This window comes from Sphaeramia orbicularis, chromosome 10 (genome assembly GCF_902148855.1).
Source record: "Sphaeramia orbicularis chromosome 10, fSphaOr1.1, whole genome shotgun sequence".
Lineage (NCBI taxonomy): Eukaryota > Metazoa > Chordata > Actinopteri > Kurtiformes > Apogonidae > Sphaeramia > Sphaeramia orbicularis.
In genome coordinates this window covers 26,851,523-26,864,630 of record NC_043966.1, presented here as the reverse complement: position 1 = coordinate 26,864,630, position 13,108 = coordinate 26,851,523, and the positions used below count along the sequence as shown (strand labels likewise).

Genomic DNA, 13,108 nt, shown 5'->3' with positions numbered 1-13,108 from the left:
TTAGGAATAGATTTAAGATTTTTATCATGCTTGTGGTATGAACGGTGAAATGCAAGAACCGTCCACAAAGGCTGTGTTACAGAAATTGATAAATCAAATTATATATCTAAGATAAATTATAAATTATAGATATAACAGTTTTGTGTGTGTGTGTGTGTGTGTGTGTGTGTGTGTGTGTGTGTGTATATATATATATATATATATATATATATATATATATGTATATATATATATATATATATATATATATATATATATATATATATATATATATATATATATATATATATATATATACGTGTGTGTGTAATACTTACTCTAAAGGAATGAAATAATAATATACTAGTAATAATGTAATATAATAGTAATGTAATAAAATATAAAATTAAAGTGACTGTAGAATATTAAAGTTTCTCATTATATTACAATAAACAAAAACAAACTCAAACAAATTGTTATATTTACATAGTGCGTAATAATAATGAATAAGACATCTTATTACATGTGGGGATTTGCCACAAGAGTAGCTGGTTCGATAAATAATGAATGAATGAATGAATGAATGTCTTAATTGTCATTGAAGTGTACATTGTATTCTTTATTTAACCATCCAGTTGAAAAAATATATATTTTTAAAGGATGATCTGGCCAAGGGAATAGCAAAAACATAGTTACAATTGATCAAGACACACCAAACAAACAACTCTCATATAATACAAACAAATAAATACAGTATATAGTTATATACAATAAAAGAAAGTTTACGAATTAATACGGAAATATTCGACAATAATTTCAGTGCAAATATAGCAGCAATCACAAGTGTATTGCTTATAAATTTGCTCAAAGTTCAAGTCATCTGCTTCTTTCATGTGTTTCCATATGCTTTAGTGCATTCTCCTGCCCTTTCATTAAAATAAAATGGATAGAGTGTTCTGTTGCATGTTTTTATTACACTAACTCCTGTAAAATAAGGAGTTCAATCTGGATGCAGAGGAAACCGATCCTCAACTCTAAAACAACGCACAAACCCAACATCCCTCTGTTTTAACATATTCTAATCCTCTTTAAATAGCATATGCTGTGTCCAACCACAGAGCAGCTATGCTAATTTTACGGAGCAGTGGCATAAATAAGGGGGCGGGGCCACGTCCTTCTTCTTGGTTTGTGTGTATGTATGTGTGTTTTTTGACCAGCTGAAAATGGCGGCTCGGAGCGTCGAATCGTTCTAACTTTATCGCACAATAATAAACATAACATTATACACAGTCGCTATAACATAACATGGGGAGAAACTTTACAGAGAGGCATCACAAGCTTTAGTTGGGACATACTACTTTGACAGCCACGGCAAAAAAGGAGTTAAAACGCAGAGGTAATGATAAAGAAGCTTACAACTGCCGTATAGAGGCTAATGTCAGCTAGCTAGCAACCGTCAACGATAGCCGACGACTTATGAAAGGGATTGTCAATTGAGCTAGTTTACGTTAGCCGATATCACCAGTTAAAATAACGGCATAACATCGAAAGGCTCGTACGTGTTATTACTGTTGAAATGTGCGCGCTTTAAACGGCACTTGTTTTCATACATTGACCAAACGCAGCATATGTGTTTGTAACTAATTTTATGCGTGTTGCTAACCTTAGCTTGCTGGCTACAACAACACTGTTGGCTAACGCTAGCTGGGATATCTAGCTAGGCTTTCAGCAGAGTTGTGTGGGTTTTTTTTTTTAAATCACATATAATGCAAGAACAGTGCAGACATGTCTAAGCGGCAGTGGGGTTTTTATCGGTTGTAATGTAACGTTAATCTTGAAACTTTATTTCTCTTCTAGAGATAATGGAGGATCCTCATACACGGTACAGCAAACGTCTGGTGAGTCCCGATATTCCAGAACATTGCAATGTTTACAGCGCTTCTGTTTGGGGCATTTCAGCCAAAGAGTATATTTATGTCACTAGACATTTTGACACGGAAAACGACAAAATAAAGTTTGTCTCCTAACTGACCTAAGAGGGCAGTTTCTCTTGGCCCTTTGTACTATTGCCCATTCTGTTTAATATGACAGTCTAATAACGATAATGAACCTGTGGGGGTTCAAGAAAAGGTCAAGTTCACTGTCTAAACCATTAGCATTTACGCTATGACCTTTTGTCGCCTCTTTACAATCCTCTCCTTGTTGTAAAGTTGTAAACGGTGTCAATGCAAGTGCAACTTGGAAGTGTGTATCTAGAGAAATAGATCTAGTTGTCTGGGGAAGAAATCGAGATACATTTGTTGAGAAGTATGAGAATGAGAAGTAAACTTCTATGTTGCTAAAATTGATAGTTTTTAGAAAGCATGTAAAGCTTGGTCAAACACATCAACAACTGATAAAAGCACAAAAGTCATATTCAAAAACTTAATTATTAATTTTATTAAACTTAGTATCAAAATACTGGCCTGAGTTTCTCAAAAATGTTCTTGTATGTAATGTGTATTAGTCGTTAGGGTCTGTGCACTGCTTCCTTAAAGTAAGAAACATCAGAGTTTAGATAATACCAGTATGATAAAGGGATGGGGGTGGGGAAATCTGGGAGCGGGGGTGTTGTGCTTGATCCATCTGTCTAGCCAAGCAGTGCTGCATAGGTTGAATGGCAGGAGGGGTATAAAAAGGGGGGCAGTATGTGGAAGATTAACCCCTGCTATTGTAATGCTGTATTGTTTGGTTCCTATCACATGAACTGATTTGGGAACTGGCTGAGTAATGAGCTAGCTTTGATTCAGTGCAATTAAATCTGCGTCTTAGATAATTCTTACATTGATTTTAGAGTAAATAATTTCAGGGATGATAGCAGTTGAGTCTGTGTGTCTTTCACTTCAGATGTTGCAAAAGGTTCTTGTATTTTTTGAGTCTATGATAGTTTGAAATGTACTTCCTTGGGATCAAATTTAGTGGTGGGGATTTTTGTTGTGAGAGTAACTTAAGAGTTTTTAAAGTTCTTGCTGTAAAGCATAATGACCATAACTAAGTACCTTTTCCATTTCTGTCCTAAACGTATCCCAGTAATGTTAACTGAAGTATGTAGTAGAAAATAATATGTGAGCATGACTTGCACTGTTTAATAGGCATATGTGTATCAGTGAACAAAGAGTTCCCAGTTAAAAAAAAAAAAGAAAGTCCTGGTTGGCATGCTACAGATATAATGTTCCATGGTTTACATTTATTTTCCATCTCAGAGACTGACTTCTGTTTTCTCCTTTCATTATATAACTGGACACATGTATATGATTCTTATGCTGTTAACAGTTTTTGATTTATTGCTGAAAATCGACTGTGTTGTCACATGTAGGGCTGTGAAGGTAAATTGTGGCAGAGTAATTAATTAAAATGCTAAAAATATCATATGTGTCATTGTGAAGAATTCCAGTTCTATGTTGGGTTCCTCTTTCTGTTCTCACCTTTTCAAATATCACATCTGACAGATGTTAATACAACTATTCTTTTGTTTCCAGCGTACAGGTACGCGCCGTCGCTACCAGGACGATGGAATCTCGGATGATGAAATTGAAGGAAAACGTACGTTTGACTTAGATGAAAAGTTGCAGTGCAGCAGATTTGGGACAGAGCTGGTCAAAATCATGGAGGGGAAAGGTGAGATAGCAGCAACGTAATCATTTTTTTTAATACTCCATATCTGAATATATCGAATGTCAATAAGGTTTAGTTGTTTTTCATACTCATTGTACCTTGAACACTGTGTTAATGGGATAAAAATGTCTATGCCAGTGCATTTTGTTATTTGCAATTTTTATATTGCTTTATACTTTGTATTTGTACTCTGTGTATTGATGTTCCAAAAGTGAGTATATGATTAAAAGACTCATGACTTTCTATTGATCTTGTTTCCAGATTTCACATTTGAGTACATTCAGAGAGAAGGCCTCAGGGACCCCATTGTATTTGAGAAGGCTGATGACCTCGGCATTCAGTGAGTGCTGTTCTTTTGTTTTTCAGTTGCAAATGCCTAATTTATCAACAGTCTGCCATTTTATCTTGTGGTTGCTCTATTTATCTATACTAAGTTTGTTCCAAACTTAGCAGATGCTGCTAAACTTTGTCTGGGTCAAACAGAAAAAGTTAGAATTGTTTTTCTTTTTCAGAATGCCAGACTCTGATTTCAGTGTGAGTGATGTGAAGTTGTTTGTTGGTAAGTTCCCCTGTCATGGCCTTTCAGAGTAAAAATGTTTAAATTTTGTCCATGGGGTATCATGTACCAGATGTGAATATTTGAATCATAAATTGTTGCAGCTTATGAACTCAAGTGTTCAACCTCTTATTAACTATTTCACAGGTAGTCGACGCATTGTAGATGTGATGGATGTGAACACCCAGAAAGGCATTGAGATGTCAATGGCCCAGTGGCGGCGCTACTATGAGACACCACCATCAGAAAGAGAAAAACTCTACAATGTCATCAGCCTGGAGTTCAGCCACACGAAGCTTGCAAATCTGGTTAAAAGACCCGCTTCGGTATGAAAGCAGTCTAAAACAGTCGAGTTATGCACAAATTAATATTAACTGGTTAGTGTAAGACTGGTTAGTGATATTAGTTGTGTGTTGTTTTTTTTTTTATTTTTATTTGATAGCATCAGTGTTTCTCTTCAGAGTAATTGTGAGTGTGATTACCTTGGCTTTGAGTGGGTTCAGATAATGAAAACGTATTTCTAATGCCAGTTTCTCTGCTGTATCGTCCAGGTGGATCTTATTGATTGGGTAGACAACATGTGGCCCCGTCATCTCAAAGAGAGACAGAGAGACTCCACTAATGCCATCATAGACATGCATTATCCTAAAGTACAAAAGTGAGTAGTTTACACATCTTATGTTCCTGTTTCAGAAGTCTGCCTTTGTACTGAATTGTCTGTGGTGGTTTTCCATCTTATGGTTTCTCTTCTTTTTCAAACTCTTACAGGTACTGTCTCATGAGTGTGCAGGGCTGCTTCACAGATTTCCATATTGACTTCGGAGGCACTTCAGTTTGGTACCATATCCTGCGAGGAGGAAAGGTTCGTGTTTTGTCTACATCCTACAAAAAAACTAGATGTAGAGTTAGTAAAACTGTTGTATAAATTTTATCTCGGGTTAGTGCCACTGCATTGCTTTTCAACTTAATGTTAACATGAAAAATGCATATATAGTATTTGTTATTGTGATAATAATATAAAGCAACTGTGTGATCGACTAGAAAATGAAGTTAGTAGTGTGACCTCAAAAATGTAAATAGGTAACTTAGGCAGATATATGTGCTACAGGAAATAGGAAACTATTTATAGACATTTCTCAATGGTTTGGTGGTTGTTAACAGGAGATCGCTGTATGTGACTGTTACCTTCTACCATGCAGGTGTTCTGGTTGATTCCACCTACACCACAGAACCTGGAAATGTATGAAAACTGGGTTTTATCTGGAAAACAGGGAGACATCTTCTTAGGGGACAAGTGTCATGACTGTCAGAGGATAGAACTCAAGCAAGGCAACACCTTTATGATCCCTTCAGGTCTGTAACTGACATAAGCACATTAATGTACACAACAATTGCTTACAATGACAATACTTACAATACCCAGAGAACATGTATACAGTTCACCTCTACTTTTCAGTCATGCTATGTTTTTATGTTGTAGGGTGGATCCATGCTGTGTACACACCAGAGGACACATTGGTTTTTGGAGGGAATTTTCTTCACAGCTTTAACATTCCCATGCAGCTCAATATCTACAGTATTGAGGACCGCACACGGGTAACGCCTCACGTTCACACAGACTCCATATTGCTGTTACTTCTCTCTACACAGTTTGCCTCTTATTTTGCGATTAAATAAGAAATAGGTTCAGATATCTGTTGTAGAATCAGTAAAAACAAGAAACGGAGAGAATTTATCAACAAATCTATTTGATCAATAATATCTAATCATTATCTAAATAATTGCCGTGTGATTTTATTGTATAATGTTCAGTGCTAGTGATGGTAAATATTTTAATATTTTTCAATGAATAGGAATGAATATTGAAGATTCAAAACTGTTCCTGTCATCCTCCTGTAGGTGCCAGCAAAATTCCGATACCCGTTCTACTATGAGATGTGTTGGTATGTCCTGGAGAGATACCTCTACTGTCTGACCAACACTTCACACCTCACCCCTGATTTCCAAAAATACTCCCTTGGCATAGGTATTGAAAGAAGACAACAGAGCTGTTCTTATTTCCTCCCAATTTCTCACAATTATGAATTGATTTGGTGATGTGAACTTAAACCACTATTTTCTCTCTTTTCAGGGCTGACCCCAGCAGACCTTGAAGTAAATGGTCACAGCCGGAATGGCACCTCCAACGGAGTCAGCAGTGACACTGAAAACGAGAAAATCAAGTGTAAGGAAGAAGAAGAAGACGATGTTAAACAACAAGAGGGAGCTCCAGTTACTAAACCTCATCATGCTCTAACCCCATTTGAGCTGGAAGGGTTGTGGAACCTCCTGGGAAAGCTGGAGGAGCTGCCAGCCCATAAGAAGTGTGTCCCCTCTGGGATTAGGAATGCTGCAACTCTTCTTGAAGACATGAGGGTGAGTGTAGGCCAGAGTTTAGGTCATCAGGGATTAGCTCACAATAAACACATGTGGATATACTTTATTCAATCAGCTGTTACAATGTGTTACTATGCTTTAAACTGCTATGTCTTGGATGAGTTCCAGGTGATTATTCTTTTTTTACTTTTATATCTTGTCTTCATTTCTTTCTTCCAGGCTGTTCTTATAGAACATGCTAATGATAACCCCAAACAGTCCTACACTGGAGAGCCCATTGTTAAGTGGCCTGAAAGGGTGAGTGGAAAACACTTTTGTACACACTCCTAGTGACATAATTTTCTAAATATGGCATTTCCATTTTATGACTTTCTTTCCTCCTCTTGTGCAGCCATCATGGTACCAGCCCCCTACCCCTCCACCACCTGCAGTCTATTGCCGCCCTCGCTTGGGCCCTACGCTTCACAAGACTAAGAAGTCCATCAAACGCTCTTCCATCTCTGCCCTGCGGCGCAGACGAGTGAGGTGCAAGCGTTGTTCTGCTTGCTGCAGGAAAGAATGTGGTAGCTGCCAATACTGCCACGACATGAGGAAGTTTGGGGGCCCTGGACGCATGAAGAAGAGCTGTATCATGAGACAGTGTCTAGCTGTAAGTTGTCCATCATGTCCATTGTCATTTGTGTTTGGTATTTGGCAGGCCTTTTCATATATGCAGTGTGGAAGTGTTAAAAATGACCTTCACTTTCTTCAGCCTGCCTTGCCGAATACAGCGAGATGTGCCATATGTGGTGAAGGGGAATCAGAAGAATCCAATCCAAGCACTCACACACTCATGGAATGCTCTATCTGTTCCCAGATTGCCCATCGACAGTGCATTAAGGTGAATCTACTACAACTGTTGAACTGTTATTCAGTCATTTTATTCGTGTTTTTTTTTTTTTTTTACTTCCTCTAAAGTTTAATTTGTATCGTATTGTCAGTGTTTCAGACTTTCTGCTGCTTTCTGTTTTAGGAACCTGGTGAGGGCAAGGTCAATAAGGATTTGCCGAGCTGCTGGGAATGTCCTAAATGTTACCAAGGCAAAGGCTCTGAATCAGAGGTACCAGAATATATATTTTCTCAAACTCATTAGCAGTTCATAGACACATTTTTAATGACCTGCTAACCTGCTTTTGTTGATCCTGTTTTTCTTTCCAAGAAAAATAAGCAGGAAAACATGTTTGTAACACTTCATGAATGGAAAAATCAACTTCTTTGTCCATAATTTATTATGGACAAAGAAGTTGATTTTTGCATTCCAGATGTTGACAGAGTTTTTACATGTCCTCCAAAAGTGTCAGAGGACTGTCTCAGATATAATCAAACAAATCTGTATGTGTGAGAGAGTTAGAGCAGGTTATGTTACCATTTGTGTTTTGATGACAACCAATCATGCTACTCTTATCTGTAAATGCAACTACACAGAATAGGTGAAAGTGATTTTTGGTTTACTGCTCAAGCCGAAAACTAGCCAATTTCTTTAACCAGATAATTGATCAGTACTCTCAATTAAGTTCTACCTTTTTGTGTTTTGGAAAGTTCTCTTTACCTGTATCTCTGCTGTAATTGACATTGAAATTAGAAATAGCATCCTCTGTCCTACCATTCTTTCTGTCTCCCACAAACCAGTCTTCCAGTGATGAAGAGAGTGAAGAGTCAGAGGGCTCAGCCTCTTTGCCTCCATCTAAACTCGCATATCGGGAAGGTATCGGTGTTGGTGAAGCTGCAAGGCGGGGTAGACGTGGCAGACCCCCATCCCGACCAACAGCACCACCACCTTCTCAGAAACTGCTACTACAGCACCAACAGAATCGCAAAAGAGCAAGTGCATTGGAGCTGAGACTCAAAAGAGGGTAAAGCAGAACTCTCTTTTGGCTATAAAGGCTTTATGTCGATGCAGTTATTATAAATAAAATTGTTTTATATTGGACCACAGACAAATATTTTAATTCAGAGCTTTATATGCAAGGTCTTTATATAATATCCTCCTGAGACCCATCAATGCATTTTTGTCCTTTGTAGTGGGCAAGAATTTTACCGCACTACTTAAAAAAAAAGAAAAGAAAAGAAAAACGCTGTTCACTGCAAAGGACATCCCATGAAAAACATAATATATCTGGAAAAAAACTCTTGGATCATGCTGTTCATAATCAAGTCGATTCTTTCATTCAGATTCAAAATACTTTTTTAATCCCAGTGGAAATTATTGATGATGTAATTAATTACTTATGATGTAAAGAAGCCAAACTTTTATTTTCCTGGGTCTCAGGAGACTATATGTCCTTTTTTATTTTGATCAATTTCTAAAGGCTGAAAATATTTACAAGTCTAAAAGGATGGTAAATAGATAGGTTAGGGGCAGTTGGATTTTTGTGAGGACATGTTCAGTTTAATCTTAAATAATCCTTTTCTTTTTAATTTCAGATAAAAATGGAGCGCAGCAAAATCCTAGCAGTGAGTAATGTTCTTACTTTTGCAATGGATTTGTAAAACATTTGAATCATACCAATGCTTATTATATGGTTTGTCAAATATGCATTTTGGCCAGGATACTGATTTATCCTAAGGCGTGAATAGTTCATGTTAGTGGAATGAATGATGTATATATGAAACATTTGTCTTTAACCCTATGCTGTCCTTTTTGTCATCCCCCTCTTCAGCAAAAACAGTCATTGGAGCGCTCTCCAAGAATGCTGAGTGCCAGGTTGCTGTCCCGGTTGCGCTCTCCAACCAGCAGACTATCTCAGGGCAGAGGTCGGGGTACTTCTTGGGCAAGTGGCTCCCATTTTCACAATGCCACAGGAGGGAGTGGGTCCTTCCAGAAGCAGTCTTCCCACAGTGTGGCACTTGAGGCAAGGGGGGAACCTCGTAGAGGGAGGGGGAGAGGGGTACGGCTGCGAGGAGGTGGAGCTGGAAGAGGAATTCGAGGTGGTAGAAGTCATGGCGAACTGGAGGAAGACAGCGAGGACAGCAGCAGCAGCAGCACCAACAGCAGCAGCAGTGACGATGAGGAGGAAGAGGATAGAGAGCAGAACAGCAGCAGAGGAGGCGATAAAGAGAACCAACCACAGTCAAGACGGGGAGGAACAGCAGCCAAAGAGAGAGAAGAGGAAGGGAGCGAGGTGGCCAACCAAAATTTTGCAGAGGAGGACGATGAGGAGGAAATGGAGCAGGACATTCAAAGGGGAGACAAGGATAGCTCGTATAAAGTGACACTCCAAAGGCCAACCAAGGCCAAGCGGGACCCATCAGCCATTGTCCCTAAATTAGAGGCTATTGCCACTACAACTTCACCTATACACAACCAGACCAGAGCCCTTGTACGACCCCCCATCAGAAGTCGGGGCCCTTATCCTGAGCAGCTCTCAAACAGGCACACACCACCACTCACTCGCAGTGGACACATGGACACTCGCACATCCCACCCGGAGAAAAGAACAAGGCCGGGGAACCCAACCAAACTTAGCAATGGTGCGTCATCCTCTTCATCGTCTGATCTTCCTCATCTTCGCATCCCTCTGTCTGCACTGCAGGAAGGAGGAAGTGAAGCAGACAGGGACAGTAGTGGGAGTGGGCCGGGCTGTGAGAGGGAGGTGTGGGTGTCTGTCTTCCGCTACTTAAGTCGAGCAGATCTTTGTGTCTGCATGGCTGTCTGCAAAAACTGGTACAAATGGTAAGACCTGTTATCTGATCTTTCCACGTTTTGTCTTTTAAATACATATAAACTGTTGAAAGTAGTGTTTAATTACTTAATTGCATAATTGCTGTGTCTCCTACCTTCAACATATATATACCTATCAATAAAGCCTGTGTCATTAAGATATAATGATTAGTCATATCTTCAAGATAAGTAGATAAATGCATTTCTTCTTAATGAAGATTTGTTTCTCCATAGGTGCTTAGACAAACGGCTTTGGTCACGGATTGACCTGAGCATCAAGCGTACTGTCACTCCTCAGGCTCTGACAGGCATCATAAAAAGACAGCCAGTCACCCTTGACCTCTCTTGGACCAACATCTCCAAAAAGCAGCTCAACTGGCTTGTGGGACGCTTACCTGGTAAATACACACATATGTTCAGTTACTATGGAATTCCACAATGGTTTCTATTTGATTATATTTTTAAAAATAGCTATGTCAGTACAAATGACAAAGTATATAATTCATCATAGTTTTTCATTTAACAGAAAACACTTTAAATCTTCTCTTGAAGGGCTGAAGGATCTGATGCTGGCAGGTTGTTCTTGGTCGTCCATTTCTGCACTCTGTTCTTCCGGTTGCCCTCTTCTCCGTTCACTAGACCTGCGGTATGCAGATGGAGTCAAAGACTCTCAGATCAGGGATCTGGTTACGCCTCCAGGTGAGAAAAGGCTAAATTCAGAAGCCAGGGAACACACGCTAAATGTTTATTGTGTGTTCAATCAGTAGTTAAAATAAAGATATCCAGGAAATAATTCTTACTATTTCGTATATTTTCTTGTCTAATAATGTTCACCTCTGTTTGATCCTTTTTTTTTAACAACCCCCCCCCCCCCCCCCTTTTACCACATGATCTGATCCAGGTTGTGATAACCGCAGCCAGCTGCGGACAATGCAGTGTTTGCGGCTTGCGGGTCTGGACATCAGTGACTCCACTCTGCGTCTGGTGATTCGCCACATGCCTCAGTTAACAAAACTGGATCTCTCCCACTGCAACAGCCTCACTGACCACTCCATCAACCTGCTGACAGCAGTGGGCTCGTCCACACGAAACACACTTACAGAGCTCAACCTTGGAGGTAGGATGTGAATGGGAACACGCTGGGTGCTCACATATCAACACTGTTTAAGGCAAAAGAACATGCACATGTTAGTTTGATTTCCTTTGTACTTAAGTATCTGTAAATCTCTCTCTTTAGGGTGCAGTAAACTGACGGACACATGCCTAAAGTATCTCCGCCGCCTGTCCTGCATTTCACTGCTTGACCTGCGAGGCTGTAAAGGCGTCTCACGAAAGGCCTGTGAAGACTTCATCTCTGAGCTGTCAGTGAACACTCTCTACTGCCTATCAGATGAAAAACTGATCCAGAGGATATCCTAAATGTCTGCCCACGCTGATGGCAGAGAGGACTGAGGTGCAAAGCCAGGGAGTGGAACCTGACATGAACCTGTGTGACACAAGGGATGCAGAAGGGCTGGGAAGTTCTCATGCACCTGCATTATGTAAAAAGAGGGGTGGGGTCTAAACTGGGAGTGCTTCACTGGTGTTGGTGCAGGGGGGGATTCACAGCTAAAACAGTATTTCTTTTCAGAGTTATATAATTTTCACTTTTTTGTGTACTTAAAGAGACTCAGGAGCTGTTTTTATTTTTGGGAATATGCTATAAGGAACAAGCAGAACATGTTTTGTTGTTGGGAACAGCAGAACATGGACAATGAATTAGCTTTATTAGACAACACATCCCCTGGCCAGCCAAGTGCTCACCTTTTCTTTGGACACATGCCAATCTTGATTACAGATGAGCTAAGCAAAGACTTTTGAGTTTCGATCTTGGGTTTTAATACATCGTTCTCTTTGGTTAAACCCTTTAAACTTATATTTACCAAGTGGCTCATTTTTCTCAGCACTAGGCTACTTTCAGGTGCTGTTAATCCATTTTCGTTGTGGTCACTTTCAAGACCAGTTGATGTCTTTTTGTGGAATCACATCTCTGCTTCTCATTTAATGACTTGTGCTTTAATGCATTAAAACTATGCTTTGGGATTTATTTTTTGAAATGCGAGGTCCTCTTCATCATTGCTTCAAAAGTGAGATACTGAATTGGACTGCATTTATCAGATGTTCAGCTTGATAAGGCATTTTAGTGTCACTTTTTAGGAGTGTACTTAATGTACACACACAGACATTGAGTGGATGTGGCAGTATAGGGTAAAAAGACAACGTGAAAAGGCAATCGACGTGGCAACACAAGACCTCACCCCAACAAGGGCAGGTTGCATTAAGTGTAAGGGATAAGCCAAGGACTAGGTGTCAGATAAATGGTGCATTTTCAAATAACCGTTAGACTTCAGGTGCTATTATTTTCAAACTCCTCTTGCTTTGTTTTTGTACAGAGACAATTTAGAGTAAAATGTTAATATTCTAGGTAAAACTGCTCCCCACCCCTTTTTGATACACTTTTCTTTTTTTCATGAATGAAAAATGTGAGTATCTACTTTTCACTGAATATCATTACTGTGTCCGATTCAATGTAGAGATGTATGATTTTTCTGGGAGGTGTTCATTTCTTTGTTCTCTTCAAGTATAGTGGTTCTGTATCGAGGTCTCCTTTCAGACTGTTCTCCTGGCCATATCCCTTAAAATGAATATAAATATATAAATATATACTTTTTGTGTAAATGTGTTTTCCTTTTAGATTATCAAAAGGGGAATCCTGTAGCATTGTAATTATTTTCAGAAGACTTTTTCACTTTATGTTATTTGTGTTATTTTTCAAGAAAAATTAAAAAAGCTAAACAGTGCGT

At 39.1% G+C, this 13,108-nt stretch overlaps 1 protein-coding gene across 1 annotated transcript; it reads left to right on the top strand.

Annotated features, from left to right (window-relative positions):
• The first annotated feature begins 1,168 nt into the window (after positions 1-1,168).
• kdm2ab (lysine (K)-specific demethylase 2Ab) lies at positions 1,169-12,970 on the top strand. Its single transcript, XM_030144889.1, has 23 exons — positions 1,169-1,375; positions 1,837-1,877; positions 3,498-3,636; positions 3,895-3,973; positions 4,146-4,192; positions 4,337-4,515; positions 4,741-4,847; positions 4,958-5,051; positions 5,389-5,542; positions 5,670-5,785; positions 6,089-6,215; positions 6,321-6,604; positions 6,785-6,862; positions 6,957-7,214; positions 7,317-7,445; positions 7,578-7,664; positions 8,234-8,455; positions 9,026-9,058; positions 9,265-10,277; positions 10,500-10,663; positions 10,818-10,964; positions 11,167-11,382; positions 11,503-12,970. The coding sequence occupies exons 2-23, from the start codon at positions 1,842-1,844 to the stop codon at positions 11,682-11,684; spliced, it is 3,891 nt and encodes a 1,296-aa protein (XP_030000749.1). The 5' UTR covers positions 1,169-1,375; positions 1,837-1,841; the 3' UTR covers positions 11,685-12,970.
• The last annotated feature ends 138 nt before the right edge of the window (positions 12,971-13,108 follow it).

What these genes read in the sequence shown, in the direction of transcription:
- kdm2ab (XM_030144889.1), top strand. Translation starts at nt 1,842, where the DNA reads ATGGAGGATCCTCATACACGGTACAGCAAACGTCTG. An exon ending in TGGAGCTGAGACTCAAAAGA is followed by an intron (nt 8,456 to 9,025) that starts GGGTAAAGCAGA and finishes TCTTTTTAATTT; the next exon opens with CAGATAAAAATGGAGCGCAG. An exon ending in TACAGAGCTCAACCTTGGAG is followed by an intron (nt 11,383 to 11,502) that starts GTAGGATGTGAA and finishes CTCTCTCTTTAG; the next exon opens with GGTGCAGTAAACTGACGGAC.